Here is a 23327-nt window from a genome sequence, read left to right as displayed (position 1 = left end):
GCAAATCTCTCTGTGATATTGAGTGGCAATAGTCATCACACTTACAAAACATAATCTTTAAAAATATGGTGCATTATTTGTAAACATAAGGCCGTGCAGAAACAAATGTTTTAATGCCTTTATTCTTGACCATTCTAAAAGGGACTTCCCTAGTTAATTTTTAGGATGCTTTCTAATGAACATTGTTTGATTTATTATGTTTTATTTCCTCTCTTTGTCAGACAACATTGGCGTGAGTGTGAATGTGGGCAAAGCTTGCCCTGCAACTATCAACGTTCTTGATTGTTTGGTTGGCAAATACACAACACTGGATGTGAATGTGCTGGCAGCCAGGTAAGCACCTGTTACTCTGTATTCACCTTTCCCAGGCTCGAGGAAGCACTCCAAAATAATATATTTTTCTTTATGGCTGGAATTGGATAAATTGGGAACCTAAATTATTGTGTTGATTGACTTTTAAGTGCCTTTAACCCTGTGCTTAATTTTTTTCACCCACATTTTTCAATCATGCTTAAAAAAGTAATTTGTAATTATATAACTTTTTGTAATGTTGCATGCAGGGATGGTTGGATAGACAGACACAACCAATAAAGAGATATTCAGTGAATTACAATTTATAAGTTGGGTCAATATTTTTGGTAAATGACAGCATGGGCATGACATTTTTTGACATCGAACACAGGACTGGTGATCATGGTGATGGCCGGACATTTGTCACAACCAGGACTCCAAAAGAAGCTATACTGGTAACTTTGTCTGTCTCTCCTTTGAACGTTTCTTTTAAAGATGTGGGACAGACAGGGCTGTACACATTTACAATGTGATTTTCTTGACTTGAATGTTCATTAGGTGCTGATAGACACAAGCTCCTCCATGGAGGAAGAGTGCTATGCAAGTGCAGAAATACAGAAGATCAACGCTACGAAAGAGCTCTTTGACAACTTTGCTACGAGGACCATGGCTTATGATTTTTGTCACATCATCGGTCTTGTGCAGTTCGACTCCCTGGTGAAAATTCTTCACACATTCACAGAAAATCTGGAAACGTTCAAGGTAAAGTCAGTGTATCCGTCTTTAATTTAAGAACAGTTTATGTCTGAGTTTAAAGCACTGATAAACCTCTATTTCACATTTGTAGGAACACATGCGCAACATTGAAGCAAGTGGATGCACTCTGCTGTACGACGCTCTGCGACGGGGGGCGTCTGAGCTGGAAAAGGTCAAGACGAGGTTTCCGGATTGTAGACTCCGCATCATGTGTCTTACTGATGGAAATGATTCTGGGTAAACTACTTCCTCTTATCATGCCATAGCATCATGTTCGTACTTGATCTGTTTGTGCATATATTGAACCTCATACTGTGAGCAAGTAATACCATTTTTGTCAATGACAGACATCACAGATTGTGATATTTCTAATCAAGCAAACGTCCTAATCTCAATTCATTCTTACTTTCCATAGATCCTGCAATGAGCCAGATGCAGTTACAGCCAAACTGCTGAAATCTAACATCGTTGTTGACTCAATCCTTCTTGGAAATGTGGAGAATAACATGCTTCATGGAATCAGCAATGCAACCGGTATGGCCTCTTTTGAAAGACAGTTTTGTAAATAAGATCCCTGTGATGAATATAGCATTTTTTTTTTTAATAAATGCATATTTACTGCTTTACAGCCAGACATAAACTGACATTTAAGAATTTGCGTCTGTGTTTTACAAGGCAAAATTACCCTTCAGTGTTTTAGTAAGAAAACTTTCAAAAGCAGATCTTGTAACTCAGAAATCTGTTTTGAGGAACATGGATATGTACCCTAAATAGATCTCTATTCAGTCCCACCTCACTTCCCCATTGCCTCCAGGTGGTTGCTGTTTCAAACCAAAGACAACCAAAGATGGTCTGAAGCTCTTTGAGATTGAGACGGTTCTGTCATTGGAGCAGAGGAAACTCAAGGAAACACTTGACCCCTCTTCCATCAGCAAGGTTAGATATTATAGGTCGTTGTCCACCGTTCTGTTGGAAGTGATGGGGAAATAAAACATTACTTTTTCACACAGACATAATGTTTTGGTTTCTAAATGTACCTTTTTATTGGTTTATTTTATAGCATTGCCTGACACAATTCTTTGCTACTCATGGGTATGACAAATGTCCAGAGACATCCTTGCCAAGTCAGATCAACAGCAAAGTGACGGCGACAGAGAGGTGAGGGATATACACATCAGTTTTACAGAGGCTCATAATTACCTGGTTAAAAAGGTTACTTTGCTATCCATCTTCTGATGACCAGCTGAGCATTCAAAGTAAATGTGCCACAGAACTGCCGTCTTTGTAAAATGTTACTGCATGATCTATGATTGAATACCGCATAATCATATTCCATTTTTAGTGCTCTCAAAAAGAAGATTAAGGAGTCCTGGAAGAGGACGCTTTTGGAGAAGGACAAGCGTGTGCTGGAAGGAGCTGAAGAGCCTGCACTGTAACCCTCATCCCTTCATCAGAGTCTTCCCATCAGAGTCAGACTTCAGTAAGTGGCTTCGTTTTCTTTTTTTAATGAGGCCAATAAAAGTACACTGATTTTTATTCACGCAAATAAAAGTATTTTTCATATACTGTGTTATCTTCTCAGTGTTCTGGAGGATTCTCATGCAGGGCCCTCCTGACACACCGTATAAGAAAGGCGTGTTTGAGCTGTACTGCCAGTTTGGTCCTGACTACCCAGCCAAGCCTCCACTCGTCCGCTTTGTCACACCCGTATCCTGCCAAAATGCAAATAACTGAACAATTATTAAATAAATGTGTTTGTCTTTTTAATAATATGCAGATAGATGGTAATCACTTATAAAGTAATGTTATCTGTGCGAAATCTACGTGTGTTTCTTAACGTGATGACGGGTGTACCACTGCAATGTCAACAGTGTGGGTCGCATCTGCCACAACTTATTTGACCGCAACTACAACGCCCACATCACCATGAGAGAGATCCTAGAAGCTGTGTACGGACTGCTGATCAGCCCTGAGCCTGAGGACCCACTGGACAGGTGACATGCATTTTTTTTTTTTTCTTTACACTGTATTGGAAGAAAGGGCATGTTTTGTTGTCAAAATAGTCTCAGCACAACACATTTTTCCATAACGAACACAACAGCAGTTTGTAGACAATAAATGTAGTTTTACAAAAACAGAATAACCTAACCGGTAAATTGAAAACCTTTTTTCTTTACAGTAGCTCTTTGAAAATATACTGCCATCAGAATGCTTGGTTTTTTTCTGGGAGTTTAGGTCAGAAAAGGTGTTAATTAACTTTAATATATCACGTATTTGACTCTGATGCTGAGTTTCTTTTTTACTTTTGAAGCATTTTGGCTGAAGAATTCCTGACAAGCCGGGAGACGTATCAACGAGAAGCTGAGAAACACACAGAGAAAACTGCAGGAAAGTCCCTGGATGACATGGAGAAAGTAAATGGGCACCCACATATTTACAGTGGATACGTTTTAACATTTTGACCTTAACATATGTTTTTTATTTGTTCACTTTTTATTAAAAGAACCTGGTGGAGCCTGTTCCACAGTTTATACCCCAACATCTGATCTGTCCGCTGACCAAGAAGATGTTTGTTGATCCTGTGAAAACTGCGTATGGCACAGTGTATGAACGCAAGGCCATTGAGGAACACCTGAAGAAGTACGTTAATTTACTAGGAATGCTTTCCCTGTCTGGTAAATAACTGATAACTGTTTAGGAAACGGCTAGAAATCCCCTTCATTTTGATCTATTTAAACTAGGGCTGCCAACGCTCGTAATTAATCCTGAAACCTTAACGCCTTAATAATGTTTTTTACTTTTGACTTATTTTGCAGACACCATTACGATCCGTTGGCGGGCCCAGGAAATGAGCTTCAAATGTGCGACATCAGAGCCGACCAGGACATGAAGAAAAGGGTGATGGATCATCGCTCTCGGCAAATTAGGTTCTAGGTTACAATAGTGTACCTCAAGTCAAGTTCACATATAAAAGGAAATGAACCCAGTTACTTTATTTTTATCGATAGTTGCTTTTTGGCGCTTTATTCATCCTGTTTATTGGGAAAGTTTGTATGTTATATCACTCCCTTCCTGACATCACTTTTCATATTGTTTTTGTGTGTGTTTAGGGTTAGTTGTTTAACTTTTGATTGTACAATGTCCTTTTTATAGCTGTCCTTTTTTCACAGTTGTATTACTAAAGTTTTTTGTCTCTAAAAAGCATGTTATAGAGTATATTGAATTCAGTTCATGCATTTGTCTTACTATTTATAGAAGAATAATCAAGTTCAAGTTGTCGTCATGCATTTAAAAGCTTTGAAAAAAATTATTATCGTCTGAATTTGGAGCCTTCAGTTTGAAGTGTAATCGCCACCTCCTTGAGGACATCACCCGACAGCAAAACCTTGTAGCCATAAGCATTCATCCAGCATCTATATGGAAAAACAAACAGTTAGACCCTCCAGAAAAACGCGATTATGCGATCGCATAATTTACCGCATAATCAGCAAAATGGCGCAGATTTTTAAAAGGGCGCATATTTATTAAAAGGTCGCATAATCCCCGCATTTTTCCACACAAAGTTGAGGGGGAAAAAAGTTAACGTGAAGTAATGATGTCATCAGCTCGCGCAGGTAAACAACACCGTAGAGTGAATGTGTGGAACTCACACGAGAGAGAAAACAACAAGATCAGCGCCATATAGATTATTATATACTATTATACGGCTCTGACCAAGATGAACAAATCGAATCCATCTCATTTGCCTACGAACATTTCTGCTAAAGACCGGGCAAAGCAGTACCCCGATGTCTTGCACGAAAGTGGGGGGAAACTATTCTGCACCCCGTGCAACTGTGTGTTGGAGCATAAGAGAAAATCGACGGTGACGACCCACTTTGATTCATTCAAACATTCTAAAATGCTTTCTGCTGCTGCGGACAAGAAAGTCAAACAACTCACGTTCACCGAGGCATCAACCTCCAAAACCCTTTCGAGGGCTACAAGAAACGAGGTGAGTAGCCTACAAGATTGAAGCTGGTCAGATAACGAACGAGTAAATGAAAACAGAATGAGGCGGAGAAGAGTGTGTGTGTGTGTGAGAGAGTGATTAAAATAGCCCATATATAAATACATAAATAACACTTTGTGATGTAGCTTGCTTCTAGTATGCTTGTTTATCATAGGAACTCTTTAAAAGGGCTCACTTTCATTCAGTAGTAGCCTAGTAACAGGGTGTGGGAGAAGAATCACCTTTTTTCCGCCTCCCGCATATTTCGCAACTTCACCGCATAAAATCACATAAAAACCCCGCATGTTTAATTGCATAATCAAGGATTTTAGCCCGCGTTTTTCTGGAGGGTCTAAACAGTTCATTACTGCCCCCAAACTACAACTTAGGGGCGCCACAAGTCAGTCACAAAGTGTTCAAGAGACACAGACAGCTGGAGATAATCAACACGTTTTACCATCCAGTCCCTCCAACCAGGGTGTCAACTTAAAGATGGTCTGTGAAAGTTATACCTGTTGCACTAATGGAAAATACTTACAGTGCTAAGACATCAGACTCTCAATTATATATGGTAGCATGATTCCTTGGCAGTTGCATACATTGAGTAATTCACAGTCGTGTCTGCATCCATACAAATAAACTTTAACCGTCAGTTATTGACAAACAAGCAAAACGGGGTTTCTTAGATGGGTAACAAACTATACTGTCTTGCTTTTATGATAAACACAAATAACTCCACTACAAGGTTAATAAGTTACAATTACTGAGGGATGTTTGAACTGCACATTAAACTGGACTCAACAAAATGATTTCTATGGTTTGTATAAAGAATCGCGTAATGATGGCTCTATTCCATTCATCTACGTTACGTCATCAAACAATCATTTTATCCCTCATCAAATATAGCAGAATACATGCATTATTGTACTCAGGAGGGGAGTTTGACAGGATTACTCAAAAAGTACACAGTAAAAGTACTAAATTGTATTTGTGATAGTCTAAGTCCAACAGTACCAATTGTATTAAGAACTTATGGCTAAAAATCATTTTATCCCTCATCAAATATAGCAGAATACATGAATTATTGTTCTAAGGAGGGGAGTTTGACAGGATTACTCAAAACGTACACAGTAATAGTACTTGATTGTACTTATGGTAGTAGTGCTGAGTCCAACAGTATCAATTTCATGTAGATCTTATTGCAAAAAATCCTTTTATCCCTCATCAAATATAGCAGAATACATGAATTATTGTACTCAGGAGGGGAGTTTGACAGGATTACTCAAAAAGTACACAGTAAAAGTATTTCATTGTATTTGTGGTAGTCTGACAAGTACTGAGTCGAACAGTACCAATTATATTAAGAAGTTGTGGCTAAAAATCATTTTATCCCTCATCAAATATAGCAGAAGTGGCTTGAATTCGTTCTCAGGAGGGGAGTTTGACAGAGAATAAATGAAAAAGTACACAGTAAAAGTAGGCTACTTCATGTTGGGGAAATATTTTCCAAGGCCCATAACTTTGACCCAGTTTATCAGTTCATAATGTCCTGACTGAGTACAGGCACCTGCAACATTGGCTGCTGTGCTCTCAGTGTTTTGTCTCCCTGTTACTGCCTGATATGGTGATGGTTGTGGCTCAGTGGTCAGTGCGCTGATCTTCAGATCACGGGGGCACTGGTTCGAATCCCGCTGCAGTCAACATTCCACTGTTTCCTTGGACAAGACACTTCACCCCAAATTGTTCCTGTTGGGATTGTCCAGTGTTGAATGTAGGTACGTCGCTTTGGATAAAAGCGTCTAACAGTGGCATGTAATGTAATGTTAGATAGAGGTGTTATGATTCTATCTTGTTATGCACAACGTTGATTATTCTCTCAGAACTAGCTAAATACATGGGTCTGGGGTAGAGTTCTTCAGAATTTATTTGGCATCTTTACCGTGTGGTCAGATCGTGGCCTGTGATATGTCTTGTGAATTCTCCGGCCGAAGCTCCAAATAAACCGTCAGTGTTTGCCATCAAAGCTCCAGCTCGTGTCTCTCGACTCCAATTGCTTCAGAAGTTTCCCCCACACTTCATTTTATTGTTTGTAGCAGTCTAGTACTGAGTCCAACAGTGTCAGTTGTATTAAGAACTTATGGTAAAAACGTATTTTTATCGCAGTAGGCTGTAGCACAAAACATGCATTATGTTTACGCTTCTCGGCGATTACCGTAAAGGCGCGATTAATCGCGCACTCAAAAATGAAGAGCTGTTAATTTGACCAAGCAAACGCGAGAGACGGCTGAGCAAGTTTATGCACGTGTTATAACAACGGGTCAAGCAAGGGGGAAGTAGCTAATTAGCATAAATTCGTTCATTATGGCTCACCTCAGTGATAGTGATGACATCGTTGCGAAATTATTAACCGTGTCATTTTCAAGATTGAGTTACAATGATAAATTGGAGTGGCAAAGGATCAACTGCATGACCCCGCCATCAAGTACTTAATCCAAAAGGACAGGAGGATGGACTTTGTGTTTAAGTGATTTGATCATCAGAGGTAGGCCTAAGTGATTTTCAATGTGGGCCGCCTTCGAGGGAAGGGGGGGTCAGAGGGCCTAGGTATAAAAGTATATAAATGACCCTAACATATTGAATTTGTTGATTTGTCTTGCTGTTGACGACTGCTGTCTACAGACTGGCGATTACCGATCATCACATCATTGTAACAACAGTAAGAACGATTTCATATTTTTGTATACTTAACTGTTTTTATCTTATCACTTTAAGCATTAAGGAAAATTGTGTAAATGTAAGGAAAACAGGGTAGGCTAAATGTACTTTTACTTCATCTTATTGTATGCTACTTCAAATTCAAAGGACATTCATTTCCATTGTTGCTTGCCTAATTGTTTTTAGAGGAAGTAGCTACAGTAGAACTTTGTTACCTGGCTGTCTAAGCTGCTGCTGTATTTATATTTTTAGTATTTAAATGTCTGCCAAGCAACCATGGTCAAAAAGTTTATCATACCATAATTACGGCAATAAAGTTGCATCGTTATCTCAATCGTTATCACAAATGACCTGTAATGGGATAGAGTTGGCTACATCACCCAGCCCTTCTTTTAAGTAGGGCTCCTTTGAATTATTTGAGTAATACAATATTCTAGTCTTCTTTCCTTCCCTGTAAATAATGTATATTGATGTGTTTGTTTAGATGGATGCAATACTCAACACACTAAAGCAGTTCAGACTGGAGTCTTACTGCAACCAGTTGGTCCAGCTGGGTGTGAAGGAAACAAGAGATTTCCTGGATAGCGTTACAGATGAAGATCTGGACAACATGGGTGAGTCAGATGAACTTCAACTTGAAATCAAATACTGTAAAAACATGCAGCTGACACTCAGTAGAAAACAATGATACCTACATCTAGTGTTTCTAAGCCTGGAGATATAATTTATCATAACTTTTATTAAGGCCCATCGCATTACCGGAAAAATATGAACCATGTAGGTCTACACAGCAATTCAACTGCAGTAAATACATTTTTGTAACGTTGTATTCAATTAAAATGTTACTTGTTCACACTGTGATAGGTGTTGATTCATCAACAGTGGTAGGTTATAGGTTGTGTGTCGTAGTTTCAATAGATAGCAGTTACTTCTACAGTATGCTTATATAGGTGTCTTATAGCATAAATGTACATACAATGTCATTTACACTTAACATTCAATGAACAACTCAAAGTGAATTAAAACAAGTATTTTTGAATTAAATGTTAATTTATAAATATAATATACTTACTGAATTAAATACCGGTATTGCAGGTTTTAATTGTGTGGAGAAGAACCGCTTTTCAGCGATGAAAAACTTGCTTCAAAGAGCTCCGGAGCAGCAGGTTCAAACTGTGACGCCTGTGCACAAATCATTAAAGTCCTTCTGTCTGCAGTACACATACCCCAAATGTGCTCAACCAAAAGAAATTACAGGTAAAGGAGCTCATATTTGTACTATCCACTTTTTATCAATAGATGAACCAGGGCTAGCCACTTCCACAAAGTAGCCCAATATTTATCAGACAGTGGGCTGTGACATGTTAGAAATGAGATGTGGTCATTCTGAAAACATTGGTAATTTTGATCTAACAGATATGGATCCAGCAAAAAACACAGTTGAGGATCTGATGATGAGGATCTGCCATCTTGAAAGTGTTGGTAATTCCAAAGGAGTCTGTCTCTACACCATCGATGGGATGCCCTTGACAGATGATCCCTTCTTCAACACATGTGAGTAAACCTGAACTGCTCATAATAAAATGCATATTAGCAAGATTTTTGTGTCCAACTACAAGGGTATGGAAGCCTCAGTAATGTTAAACCATGACTCAGCTCTTCTTTTTATTGTAAGAAAATGTTTGTTAACAAGTCCACCATGACACTTCAAATGTTGTTTTGCTTACACAGGGTCTTTGAAAGACAGACATATTGAAAATGGAGCTGTGATTTATGCCATTTTCACGCCAAAGGAAAACCTGAAACAGGCTCCTCAAATACCAAAGCGAGCGGTTGTTGAAACCTTTGGAAGCGATATTGTTCGATGCCACATCATGCTCAAGGTGCGTCTACATTTTATTGGTCATTAAGCGACTAATGATATTAACATCTGATACCGTATATATGATATAATGATACAAGCTGAATATGTTTGATTTATGGCCTTATTTTTTATATCATTTACTGACCATATTATATACTGACATTCCAGCTCATTTGTATTTACTTGTTACATACAGGGAGACTTTCAGGTGACGGTGAAGTTGGCAAGTGACACAATAACAAATCTGAGACTCGAGCTGGCTAACAAAAGTGGAATCCCAGTACATGTCCTTCATTACAAGTAACTATCTAATCATCACACCAATGCTGATTCTTTGTCAACACAGTCAGATTTAATGTCTCTCCCGTACAGAGGTCGACATGGTGGTGGTGACACTCTGGAGAGTTGTGGGATCTCTGAAGGTTCAACCGTTAACTTCTATTTGTCCTCATTTCCTGACGAGTCTTCATACGACGAGACGTTCTTCATTCATGATGTTTTGCCTTCAGTCCCACAAACCAAGAAAGGAATCAGTGTGTTCTTGTCTTCACTTTATGCTGTTGTAAGTTTCACTGTATAGAACATTAACAGTACACGTTTCAGAACCACTCTACAACTATTGGATAAATTGCTATGCTGTTTTGTACAACAGTTATTGAAGGAATCAGAATAACTCTTGTGATTGATTAACTTTTAATCTAGCATCTTTAAACTAAAGTCCAAAGTTGTCAAATACTTTGAACTGTGACCTCAACTGCCAATTGCATTCAGTGCTGATAGGCAAATATGACATTGTTAAAATGCTAAACTAGGGGGATAATAATAATACAGATTATACTTGTTTAGCATCAGCATTTTAGCATTGTCATTGTGTACATGGCAAGTCATAGATGTGGTGGGAACTGATTTTGATTGATTTTTTCTTTTTTTAAAGCCTCCCGTGGACAGGTATTGTAAATTAGATCTTTCCATACAAACACAATGCATTTGGTCCTTGCACTTAAGATAAGATAAGATAGTACTTTATTGATCCCAATTTGGGAATTGTTTGTGTTGCAGCAGCATAAAAAGACATGGCATTGTACAATACAAATTAAAAGTACAATGCCATGTCTTTTTATGCTGCTGCAACACAACACTTAAATGTATGTTACAATTCTTATGCTATGGTTTTTTCTTCTTCTAGAGAAGTCATTATGGAACAAAGCTGCTGAAACTGATTGCCTACATACGGAAACTGACTGGATGTCACCCTCTCGCCCAAAGTCTGCATCAGTTGTTCTGCAGGAATGAAACCCTAACCAGGAACCAGAAGGTAAACAGTATGAGCAATATTTTTCTTTCAATATCCATTCCTTTTTGTGTGTTCTTATGTGTGACTTTGACAATAGCACATTATACATCTAGTGCTGTAAACTATTTTACATTTTTGTGCAGAATACTTTGCTTGAAAACAATTCCATCTTGGAACATTCCCTGCAAAAAGAAAATCTGTTCACCTTTAATGTATTTGTCACAGCTGCAGATTTAATTCAAATGATTTGCATTGTTTCAGGGAAGATGTTTTCCTATAATTTGGGTAAATGTAACATTTACACGGTGATATGTGCCTTTTATCAGTTCCCCTTTCATTAGACCTGCTTGTTCCTGTGTTGTAGATTGCAGTGGTAGAAGGCTTGTACCTCCTCTTCAGAGAGATACTTCCTCAGCATGGAAGACCACAGGGAGAGAGACTCATTAAGGACCTGGATGTCTTTGAGAACTCTCTGTACTGCTGGGCACATCTCCTATCAGAAGCAAAGGTATGAGGTTACTGAGGCTTGACCAAAAAGGCTCATGTGGTGTTAAATGAATAATTTATTTATGAAATCTGTCCATAATTGCCAGTGCTTTGGTTGGTAAGGGATAGCCATCAATATTTAGGTGATAAGCTACATGGCTTGATCGAATGTGGACCACTTAAGTAATGATCACTTGCCTTATTTTGAAAGAAACCGGCAGGACACCATGAGAACTACGCACCAATCACTCTGATGTCTGGAGATGGCAGCCGCTTCTCTGAACCAGTCAGAGTACCTGGAGTACCTGGAGCCTTCGAACAAGCTTATGTTTGCCAGAAAATCCAAGGTAAAACTGTCATGAAATGATCATACAGTACATAAAGATGTGTACAAGAGGCGTATCATAGAAGATGTATTCATATGGAAGCAGAGGCCCTTTTTATGAGCTGATCCCTTAATGAACACTGAAAGGAACAGTCAAAGAAAGTTATTAGTGAATGCTGGTGCTGTACTTTTCTTAATTTCATTTTCTTTCCTCTGTTTAGATGGAGAGAAAATTCCCAACTGCACTGAAGAGGTTTTGCGTGCAACATCAATAGAGAGAGCCACCGACATTGAGAAAGTTCTGCTCAGTCTGCCGCCATTTGTCAGAACCTACCCTCTTTGGATTCACCCTGACAAGACGGCTGGTCAGAAGTATGTATCATTACAGTTTTACTTTTCCTAATATAACTTCAATGAGATGCTTCAGAGTAGTTTTCACTAACCTGTGCAACTACATTAAAGCTTTAAGATCAACAATGAGAAGACTTTTGGAAGTATGATGGAAGAATTACAATCTCCCGACAATCAATGCCTCAATGTGACCCCACCTCTGTGTTTGAAGGATCTAGGACAGTGTGAGGCACGCCTTGTTCTACTGAGTGAAGGTACTCAATCACAATGAGGATGGGTCATTTCTGACTGTGCACATATACTGTATGATTAAATGGTATTGTTACCTTTTAAGAGTTATTTATTTACTGGGGATAGTGTACTTTTAATCAACATTTCAGTGTTTACCTCTCTGAATTCGCCAGTTAGCTAATGGTCTCATTTCCATCTGAAGATTATGTGCAGGTTTTCACAAATAGTGGCCTAAAATAATCAATACAATGCTTCAACAAGCACTACAGTAGGGCTGTTGGCCTACTATTCGGTTTTCAATTTCGTTATTCGGATATTCGTTGTTTTTTTAAAAACGTTATAGACGTTATAGACGAAAGCGTATATTTACGAGTCACAAGAACGTGGATGTCTTTAAAATCTTTAGCGAAAGAGTGAAGCAGAATGAAGTGTTGAACAGTGTCGTGTAAAGTAAAAATGCTCCGTCAACTATACATAAAAGTCAGAGCCACCTGTCGTCGGTGAAACGTCCTCCTTAGTGCAGAACGTCTCTCATTGTTATAATGTTTTTTCTCGCACGTTGTCTGATTTTATAATCATTATGTGCTGTCCACTAGAGTCTGTTGATATGCTGTCCAGATTAACAGCAGCATGAACATAACCTGCCGATGCTCCATGGCGGAGGCTACGGTAGAAATTGCCGGGATTTGCCTTTTTACCCCCCCCCCTTAATGTCTGACCAATTGTTGAACAGCATTTCCGTGCACATGACTTGTGTTTAAAGTTTATAGTCCGTTAGAATTTTGACTGTGTGAACGCAAACCGAACCTTCTGAAAAATGAAACAATGTCACAAACTGTCATCTGGTGCGCACCAGCGCCGTATAGATAGACGTATAGAGTGGCGAAGTCACGCCCATCTACTTCCGCCCCATGGGACCTTATTTCGGAAAAATAATGTATTGAAGTCAATGGAGAGAGAAAACGTATCTTTCGATCCCGTTTGAATTGTGCCATGAATTACACATATGATGTTTGTCAATCTTAAAAAATCATTTCCATGTCAAAAAAGTCACAGTTTGTCGTAAAACTGTTGAAATATAAGACTATGAAAAATACGCAACTAGAAAGACTACAAATCCCAGAGTCGCGTAAGTGATGTCACAATTGTTTTCCTCCACTAAGAGATAGCTAAGATCAGCGCCATATAGATGGAATCTATCTATATGGCGCTGGCTAAGATAAGATAACTTTAACAAGATGCCTGTGTGCTTAGTACCAGGTTGTTCATACCAGCAATGGGTCTTGCTCGTTCTTTCGCTTCCCGTCTGATGAAAGGACTAGGAGTGTCTGGATCAAGCTAGCTAGTAGCTAGCACGTTAGTTAGCATTACAGCCTTGTCATTTGTATTAGCCTTAACATGAAGTAACATTAAGTAACCCAACATGTTAAACAGTAAGAATAGTAGTCATATTTCGTGAACCCTTTGAAGAGTACTGTCACACCGGTGTGATCATTCTATAATACACAATTTAAGCCCGGGGGAGAAATGCTGACGCTAACGCTAGCGATCTTCTCTACTTCATGCTATCTGCACTAATGGTTGACATTAAACATTAAAAAGACCAGGCAGTTCAGAAAGAATCAAAGGAAGGCAGGCAGGCAGCTTTGCATGACTTTCTTCAGGACGCGTTTCATTGTGGTGATGGTGAGGGTAGTCAATCGTTTTGTTGACAAGACAGTAGTGACGGCCATCTTGGTGACGTGTGTTGTTCTGTGAGACCAGAGATGTAGTTCATTGAGTGTTTCATACAAACAAATGTGTTACTTCACAGTTTTACGACACATTTTTTTTTTTTTGACTTGCAAAATTATCTTTTAAATTGACAAACATCATATGTGTAATTCGTGGCACAATTCAAACGGGATCGAAAGATAATCTTTCTCTCTCCATTGACTTCAATACATAATTTTTCCGAAATAAGGTCCCATTGAGGTCCACCGGAAGGGGAGGGACTTCGCCACTCTATAGATAGACGTTTTTTGTTATGATATTTTCTGTAGAAAATATAAGAAAAAACGTTGCACGCGAAAAATCACGGTTGAGGAGGTTGAATTGACAAGTAATAGTCTGCTACTAGTATCTCAAAAACGAATATTAGATTTCTTTAATGGCCCCAAAGCCAAACAACCAAAAAACCCTATCGACTCGGAGTCCCTGCAGGTGGACACAGACAACTGTCACTCCAGCAACCCGGAGGAGAGAACACCCGCGGCCGCGGCTCTTGTTAACGACGTTGCCCCCTGTCCAGCAGCTAACAACAACTCAGTTGCCCTCGGTGAAGAGCCTTGCCAGCCCAAGGACTTTACATTCCCTGCCAGGCGGTTTGGAAAGGAAACATTCACCCGATCCTTCAATTCAGGCTGGCTTAAACAGTGGACATGGCTTCACTATATAAAAGAAAATGATAATGCGGTGTGCTTCTTCTGTTATATATTTGGTGGCAGCCCTACAATGAATGATCTGTTTGGTATTTTGAGCCAAACACTTTAGAGACATGTTTTGTTAATATCTCAGACCTATAATATATTGGTGAAAAATAGTATAATAGGGGACGTTTTAAAGGCTGTGCAGAAGCATATGTTAACCTGATAAGCCTGATAAAAAAAGGACCCCCTCGACGGGTCCTTTTTTTTTTTTTTTTCACGACACTGTGTCTCAGGGCATCTTAATATTTAAAAACCTATTAATGTGTTATACCAGATTAAAGGGAAGAATCTCAGCTAACTGACGATACGAACCATTTTTACCAAAACAAAACACAAGTCTCATAAGAAGCATCTAAATGACCCCTGAGCGGAAAAATGCTAACGCATTTGGCACAGAACTCCAGATAAAGATACCCTTATTACTTATCGTAACTGCGCATACAAGATATCCGATATAAACTGAGACTCCACAGATTATATAGGTATCATCACTGAGCGATCAGAACTCGCGACAGGGGAAGCAAACACAGACATCACAACACGTAGCATTATGGAGCAAACACGGGAGATCGTCTCACCTTAGCTGTTATTCAGTGTCTGTCACTTTGAAAAAAATATTTATAATCCATAATTCCATTTTTATGTAAAAATCGGAGAATAACAGTTAGCTGCTAATGGTAGCCACCAGAGTTATCGCAGCTTCCGGTTTTGGCTACGCGTCACTCTCACTCCTTATTTGGTAATGTGGGTGTGTATCATAGACTGTATATATAAATGGACGTAGTGTCCGTGACGTCACCCATAGGATTCTGCAGAGTTGCCGAGAAGCTCTTAGTAGGCGGAGTCGGCCACTAACGGCTCGACAGTGACGTCACAGTCTAACTCCCGCCTGCTCCAGCCTGCTCCAAATAAGGGCAAAGAGGCGGAGGCGGGACCTGCTGCCTCCGAACTGGAAGTAAACAGAGCTAGCTCAGGCTAAGAAGCTAAGCTAACATGAAATACATGCATACCAAGTTACTGCGTGGCACTTTGGTTTTTGATAAAAAAACAGTGTAGTTCCCCTATATAAACGTTACATTCATAATCAAACGAGACAATCTGCAAGAGAATTAGCTAGTTTTTGTTATTCTTAATGCTTGTCATCACGTTAATAAAATAAAAGAAGTACCGATACATAGCAGAACAATTGTGGCGATGTTCAGCTTAATAAGCCTTGTTCAACATAATTTATTTAGCTAATACAGCGGGCTGCAGGCGAACCAAGTCCGCGTTTCGCTGCATTCCTTGATCTCCAGTTATAACGCCGGACTCCACCGCTCGGAGCTAACGGAGCAGCAGGGGGCTCCGGGATGCCGGCTGGAGCTAGCCCCCTGTGGCTCCGTTAGCTCCGGCGGCCACCACTGGAATAAATAATTGGGTCCCCTTTTAACATTTGCTCCCGTTTAGCATTATGGGCGTCATAGCCATATACTATAAAAGTCTTACCCAAGGCTGAATCATAAACTAAACTGTATATATATATATATATATATATATATATATATATATATACACATGTATAAAGGGTTACGTCCTTAGCTGGCTAATAAGCTACATAACAAGCTAAGCTAACAAGCACACAAACACCTGCTAACGGGGTTAACATTCGAAAAAAGCTGAGAGTAGACTTCTTGGAAGTTCTGTTAGTACATTCAAGCGCACAGCACGACATTTTAATTGTCTGGTATTTGTAACAATATTCCCTAAAAGGCACAATCACCACGAAGACGGCTAAAGGGTCAAGTACAGTAACTACAACTAACTAATGTTGTAGCCTAGCAGAGTGGACAAGTTGCTGTTAGCTGACAGTGAGGCACGTACCTGTCCATCAAAGTGACCACGCCCTAATTTATGCAAAAACTTTAAGACCTATATATCCATAATAATATTTATTGCATCCAGGGGTAGAAACATGTTTTTTTCTGCTGTAAAATTGGGCATTTTAACATGGGGGTCTATGGAAATTGCTCCTTTCTGCAGTCATCGCCTATCGGCCAATATATGAACTGCAGTTTGTGGCACTTCCGTATTGGCGTCCCGGCTCTTCCCCAGAGTTTGCCGCTTGGTGTGTATGTGGAAGTTCCCCTCGATTCCATTGGCTCTAGCGGTTAAAAAGAGATGTCAATCACCAAAATTGACCAAGGGGGGCCAGAGATAGGTCAAATCCACCCAAATGACCCCAGAAGTGTTTTTCTTTGCTAAATCTCTCTAAAAAGGTCAAATTGCACTTGTTTTGCATCAATCTTGATACAGGGTAATTATTATATGTTGTAGTTTGGATTCCTAAAGCTTTTAGTCTACCATCCCATCATTCAAGGGTGGTTTTCACTATAAGTAAAAAATTATTTTTGGACGGACACTATAATTTACAGTTTTTTACTATGTTCAATCTGAATTTTCTTTACAATAAAAAACATCTATATTGATTCTGACTTTTCTACATCCAACTCACAGGTGTATCATTACTTTGAGAAAAAAGATTATTAATGTTCCCCTTTTAGAAGGGAAGATATGGTCATTTGTTCTGGAAATGTCATTTTCGAGCCTGAGGCCTGAAAAACAGGCTCGGGGCTTAACAAGTTTAATAGTGTGCACCTTATTCTCGAACAGTCTGAAAGGGACTTCACATTGGTTTCCATATTGCCTCTGACATTAATGTTCCAAGCTTTTTAATGTAATTTATTTGAATTATTATGTTTTATTTCCCTCTTCGTCAGACAACATTGGCGTGTGTTTGAGAAAAGAGAAGTGTACCCCTGATATGATCGTAGTACTTGATTGTTTGGTTGGCAAAAACAAAACAGAGGATGTGAATGTGTTGACAGCCAGGTAAGCACCTTTACTGTATCTTGTATTCAACTTTCAAGGAAGCACTCAAATATAATTCCGCTCACCTTTTTTTTCATTCCTTTGTAAAAGAAATACATTTTTAATCTATTCTCTTTTATATATAAAAATGTATTTCATTTTGAAATGCTGCATCCAAAACATGTGTAAAGTTTTAACCAGCACCTTCGTGGGCGTCTTCTGTATACAGTATACACACATCATAGTTTTCAGGCCTCCCTGCCGGCGGTAGATTAGGTATTTTTCAGGTTGTCTTATTGTGACCACGATATCTCAGGGACGGTTCAAGGGATTTTTTTTTATTTGGCACAAAAGTAAACTTTAACTTAAGGATGAACTCATTAGGGTTTGGTGGACAAAGTTTAAGGTCACTGGAACCTCACTCAACACTTATGGCTATAGCTCAAGAACACTAATATTTACCATCTTACGTCGTACATAATGTGCTGTACAGTAATAGCCAGTGCCACAATGTTGCTGCTGTTGTGGTTTTTATTTAAATATACATTTTATGCACCTCTTTAAATTCACAATACTATTTTGCTGACAGTTCGCTGCTGAACTTTCTTTGACATTGAACACAGGACTGGTGACCATGGTGATGGCCGGACATTTGTCACAACCAGGACTCCAAAAGAAGCTATACTGGTAACTTTTTCTGTCTCTCCTTTGAACGTTTCTTTTAAAGATGTGGGACTGACAGGGCTGTACACATTTACAATGTGATTTTCTTGACTTGAATGTTCATTAGGTGCTGATAGACACAAGCTCCTCCATGGAGGAAGAGTGCTATGCAAGTGCAGAAATACAGAAGATCAACGCTGTGAAAGAGCTCTTTGACAACTTTGCAACGAGGACCATGGCTTATGATTTTTGTCACATCATCGGTCTTGTGAAGTTCGACTACCTGGTGAAAGTTCTTCACACATTCACAGAAAATCTGGAAACGTTCAAGGTAAAGTCAGTGTATCTGTCTTGGATTTGTCCAACAGTTTATGTCTGGCTGTAAAGCACTAATTTACTAATTTACCTATTTTTTTCAAATTTTAGGAACACGTGCGAAACATTAAAGCAAGTGGATGCACTCTGCTGTACGACGCTCTGCAACGGGGGGCGTCTGAGCTGGAAAAGGTCAAGACGAGGTTTCCAGATTGTAGACTCCGCATCATGTGTCTTACTGATGGAAATGATCTTGGGTAAACTTCTTCCTTTAATCATGCTATAGTATCTTGTTCATACTTGATCTGTAACTGTCAGTAAGAATACAATTACTAATGTCAGGAGTAACAATGACAAATAACAGATATTTTAACTGAGCTAAAATCTCAATCGTTTCATTCTTACTTTCCATAGATCCGGCATCGAGCCAGATGCAGTTACAGTCAAACTGCTGAAATCCAACATCGTTGTTGACTCAATCCTTCTTGGAAAGGTGGAGAATAACATGCTTCATGGAATCAGCAATGCAACAGGTATGGCCTCTTTTGTAAGAGAACGCTTTAAATAAAATCCCAGTGATATACTTATAGAATCATGCTTCAAGAAGTGTAATATTCTGATTATGTCATTATGCATTCTGCCAATTCAAGAGAACTCATCACAATCCTCATTGAAGTATTTTACTTAATGATGTTAACTATTATTTCCTCTTATGTTAATTGCATTTCAAGGTATTCAACACCAAAAGGCTCAGGCATATACACATATACTGTATATTGCCTTTGGTACATTATATTAGCTGGTTGCTATGAGTCCTCCCAAATGTTTAGATCCTGGCTGAAAGTCCTTAACTTAAGAATCCTAAAATCAGGGTGGAAGTTAATGCCATAAACTATATTACATGTCTCTAAGAGGCTTGTAGAGAGCACATTTAAGTGTGAGCATCTGTGTTTTTCAAAATCACAATTAGCGTTTAAGTGATCAAGTAAACATCTTGTAAGGTGGGACACTGTATTGTATCTGAAAAGTCTGTTTTGATTGCCATGGATATGATCTCTGAACAGATTTATATGCAGACACGTGTGCATTTCCCACCTCACTTCCCCATTGCCTCCAGGTGGTTGCTGTTTCAAACCAAAGACAACCAAAGACGGTCTGAAGCTCTTTGAGATTGAGACGGTTCTGTCATTAGAGCAGAGGAAACTCAAGGAAACACATGACCCCTCTTCCATCAGCAAGGTTAGATATTATAGATCGTTGTCCACCATTCTGTTGGAAGTGATATCAAAACGAAACTCATTAGGTTTTTACATGGAACACTGATCAGCACTGATATGCTAATTCATTTGTTTTTTTGATTTTATAGCGTAGTTTGACAAGTATCTTTGCTACTCATGGGTATGATGAATGTCCAGAGACATCCTTGCCAAGCCAGATCAACAGCAAAGGGACAGCGACAGAGAGGTGAGTAAGATAGGATGAGATACAACCTTAGTAAACAAAAGTTCAGTGATAGAAACATCAGTTATATAGATGCTGATCAAAAACCTTGTCAAAAAAAGTTGTTATTATAAAATTCATCTGCTGATGACCCTGCCTGCTGAGTTGACAAAGTAAATGTGTCACACATGTCATCTCTGAAAAAATTGCATTGATCCCAATCAGACTTACAAAAAAGTTTTGTGTTGTTCTGTGTTAGGTTAATGAGACAGAGTCTTACAACCAACACAGCGGGTGTAAAGCTACTCTGTACGGCAATGTTAACATGTTGTATAGCAATACCTTTTGTTATTATGTGCAATGGTTGGTATACTCTTAGACCTATGATTTTGAACTGCATAACCAGGTTTTATGTTTTATATATATATACATATATATATATACTTTTTTGTATGATTTACTATCTTTATACCTTATACTGTAGTGCTCTCAAAAAGAAGATTAAGGAGTCCTCTAATGGGAGGTTTTTGGAGAAGGACAAGCGTGTGCTGGAGGAGCTGAAGAGCCTGCACTGTGACCCTCATCCCTTCTTCAGAGTCTTCCCATCAGAGTCAGACTTTAGTAAGTGGATTTTACTCTTATTACTTTCTTTTTTTCTTTTTTTGATGGGGCTAATACAAGTACACTGATTTGTGTACATGTATTTTTTCATATATGCTGTGTTCTTATCTTCTCAGCGTTCTGGAGGATTCTTATGCAAGGCCCTCCTGACACACCGTATAAGAAAGGCGTGTTTGAGCTGTACTGCCAGTTTGGTCCTGACTACCCAGCCAAGCCTCCACTCGTCCGCTTTGTCACATCCGTATCCTGGCAAAATGCAAATAACTGAGCATTAAACCATTTTCTTTTTTTCTCATAATATGTAAATAGGCATTATCTGTGCAAAATCTACGTGTGTTTCTTAACATGATGACAGGTGTACCACTGCAATGTCAACAGTGTGGGTCGCATCTGCCACAACATATTTGACCGCAACTACAACGCCCACATCACCATGAGAGAGATCCTAGACGCTGTGTACGGACTGCTGATCATCCCTGAGCCTGAGGATCCACTGGACAGGTGAAATTTATACAATTTCACAAATGAGTCACCATTATGGGCCCTTGAGCTATTTTTTACAAATATATTTTTTTTAGATTTCAGTAAGTCTTTGTTGTGTGCTTAAAATGATATGTACATCGGAAATCCTTAGCTTCCTTGTATTCATATGTATTTGACTTTGATGTTACAACATCCGACGTTGATTATTTGATCATTCTGCAAAAGTAGAGGGTTGCTACAGATTTTTTTGTGAGATTATGTTTTGTTTTTTTACTTTTGAAGCATTTTGGCTGAAGAATTCCTGACGAGCCTTGAGACGTATCAACGAGAAGTTGAGAAACACACAGACGAAACTGCAGGAAAGTCACTGGATGACATGGAGAAAGTAAATGGGCTCTTATGTAAACATATTTGTGGTGGATATCACCTTGTTCTACATGTTTGGCCTTAACATAATGGGTTCTTCACTTTGTTTTTATTAAAAGAACCTGGTGGAGCCTGTTCCACAGTTTATACCCCAACATCTGATCTGTCCACTCACCAAGAAGATGTTTGTTGATCCTGTGAAAACGGTGTATGGCACAGTGTATGAACGCAAGGCCATTGAGGAACACCTGAAGCAGTGAGTTATTTGCTAAAAATGCATTACCTGTATTGTATATGTCTGATAACTGTTGAGAAACCATATGGTTGTATATGAACAATTCTTTAAATGGCTTTCAAGCACAAAACATATCAGAAAACACTTTGCCATGTTCAAAGACTTGCGATTCAAAAGTCGTATTGTCATATGCACAATCTATGAATAATCTTTTTCTCTAATAAAATAGTTTAAGAGGATGGTGCAAATGTTTCCACAGTAAAGTTGTTGGCTCTTTTGCAGACACCAGTACGATCCGTCAGCTGGCCCAGGAAATGAGCTTGAAATGAAAGACATCAGAGCCGACCAGGACATGAAGAAAATGGTGATGGATCATCGCACTCGGCAAATTAACGTCTAAGTAACAACTGTGAATATTTACATCGGGTTCACAAATAGAAGGAAATAAACCAGCTATTCCTTTTATTGATACAACTTGCTCAGATTACATTACCTTTTACTTCTGATTTATAATCATATACTATACGTTTTTCATTTTTCTCTATTGAGATATGTGTGTTTGGGGTTATGTTTACTGAGATATTTTGATGTGCTGGTTAGTCTGACACGAAAAATATTTTTATGCAATGATGTCGTAGTCAAAACGTTATAAGTGAAAAGGAGCAACTAATACCATTTTGCAAGAATATTCAAGGTTTTTTCTCAAAGTGATTTAAAGCAGGAAATGGTTGTCAGCCTTCAAATAGTTCCTATTTCTCATGTAAAGCAATTAAAGATGGTATGTATTCAAGTTGTTTTGCATTTTACAGTTTATGAAGTTTATGAACTGTCAAAAACAAACTATTTTGGGTTGATATAACACAATGGTACAGAGAAGGAAAAATATTAATTTAAATAAGAAATAATGTAAGGATAAATCAGCTTTAATAGTATACAATTATTATTTTAAAAAGGACTTTATTCTTAAAAGAGTTTGACAATTTTGTGTAATGATTTTAAATTGTTATAGTGTTTGAATGTTCTTGGGAAATTGGGGGTAACTTGTTCATGTTCAAATTGTATAATAGTTTTGCTCACAAAATGTTGGATTTATGATTATATTGCTGGAAGATAGAAATGCAACATCTACTATTGGAAAAACAGTTGGAAAAATAACTCCTATAACTGGACTGACAATTTAACTCTCATCTAAACAATACAAGAGAGTATTGGAGAAACAAAACAACACAGAATAAACGAATATACAAAAGTTGCCTGATTTTTTTTCCACAGTGTATACATACCTATTTGATTTGTACATACATCTCAGTGTCACTTATTTCATATCAGTGATGATGGCCTTTGCGCACATGACCAATGAGGGCACGAGATAAGTTTGTGCACGAGATGGAAGGCTGACAGGCAGGTAGGCCATCTAATTATCTGCCGAGGAAGATAATTGGACTTGCTTTTTACAGCGCCACGGCTTCCACAGGTGAAATATTTGTATATATTTATTGTCAAAGCATTTCATTTATTCATTGCTATCGGGATGTTAAGAGCATTCCATGGAATATAACAAAAAGTGTTTCTGAAGTGAATTACC

At 38.6% G+C, this 23327-nt stretch overlaps 3 protein-coding genes across 3 annotated transcripts in view; all 3 read left to right on the top strand.

The window, feature by feature from the left end:
• Positions 1-20726, top strand: part of LOC117488551 — a 29451-nt gene extending 8725 nt beyond the window's left edge. Inside the window, exons 13-21 of the mRNA XM_034137539.1 lie at positions 222-333; positions 18243-18306; positions 18410-18613; positions 18709-18854; positions 19012-19130; positions 19715-19836; positions 19964-20061; positions 20522-20658; positions 20719-20726. Coding sequence (XP_033993430.1) covers positions 222-333; positions 18243-18306; positions 18410-18613; positions 18709-18854; positions 19012-19130; positions 19715-19836; positions 19964-20061; positions 20522-20658; positions 20719-20726 — 1010 coding nt within the window. The remainder of the gene's footprint in view (positions 1-221; positions 334-18242; positions 18307-18409; positions 18614-18708; positions 18855-19011; positions 19131-19714; positions 19837-19963; positions 20062-20521; positions 20659-20718) is intronic.
• On the top strand, positions 2123-4279 carry LOC117488366 (ubiquitin-conjugating enzyme E2 11-like). Its single transcript, XM_034137212.1, has 7 exons — positions 2123-2205; positions 2390-2527; positions 2630-2754; positions 2896-3041; positions 3359-3461; positions 3551-3687; positions 3864-4279. Coding segments are annotated over exons 2-7 (630 nt in total). The 5' UTR covers positions 2123-2205; positions 2390-2526; the 3' UTR covers positions 3982-4279.
• A 63-nt stretch (positions 20727-20789) lies between the features above and the next one.
• On the top strand, positions 20790-22994 carry LOC117488368 (ubiquitin-conjugating enzyme E2 11-like). The gene is made up of 5 exons (XM_034137215.1): positions 20790-20899; positions 21014-21159; positions 21424-21526; positions 21627-21763; positions 22025-22994. The coding sequence occupies exons 1-5, from the start codon at positions 20792-20794 to the stop codon at positions 22140-22142; spliced, it is 612 nt and encodes a 203-aa protein (XP_033993106.1). The 5' UTR covers positions 20790-20791; the 3' UTR covers positions 22143-22994.
• The last annotated feature ends 333 nt before the right edge of the window (positions 22995-23327 follow it).

This window comes from Trematomus bernacchii, unplaced genomic scaffold, assembly GCF_902827165.1.
Source record: "Trematomus bernacchii unplaced genomic scaffold, fTreBer1.1, whole genome shotgun sequence".
Taxonomy (NCBI): Eukaryota; Metazoa; Chordata; class Actinopteri; order Perciformes; family Nototheniidae; genus Trematomus; species Trematomus bernacchii.
Note: the sequence above shows the minus strand (reverse complement) of the source record. Positions and strands in the feature narration are given on the sequence as shown.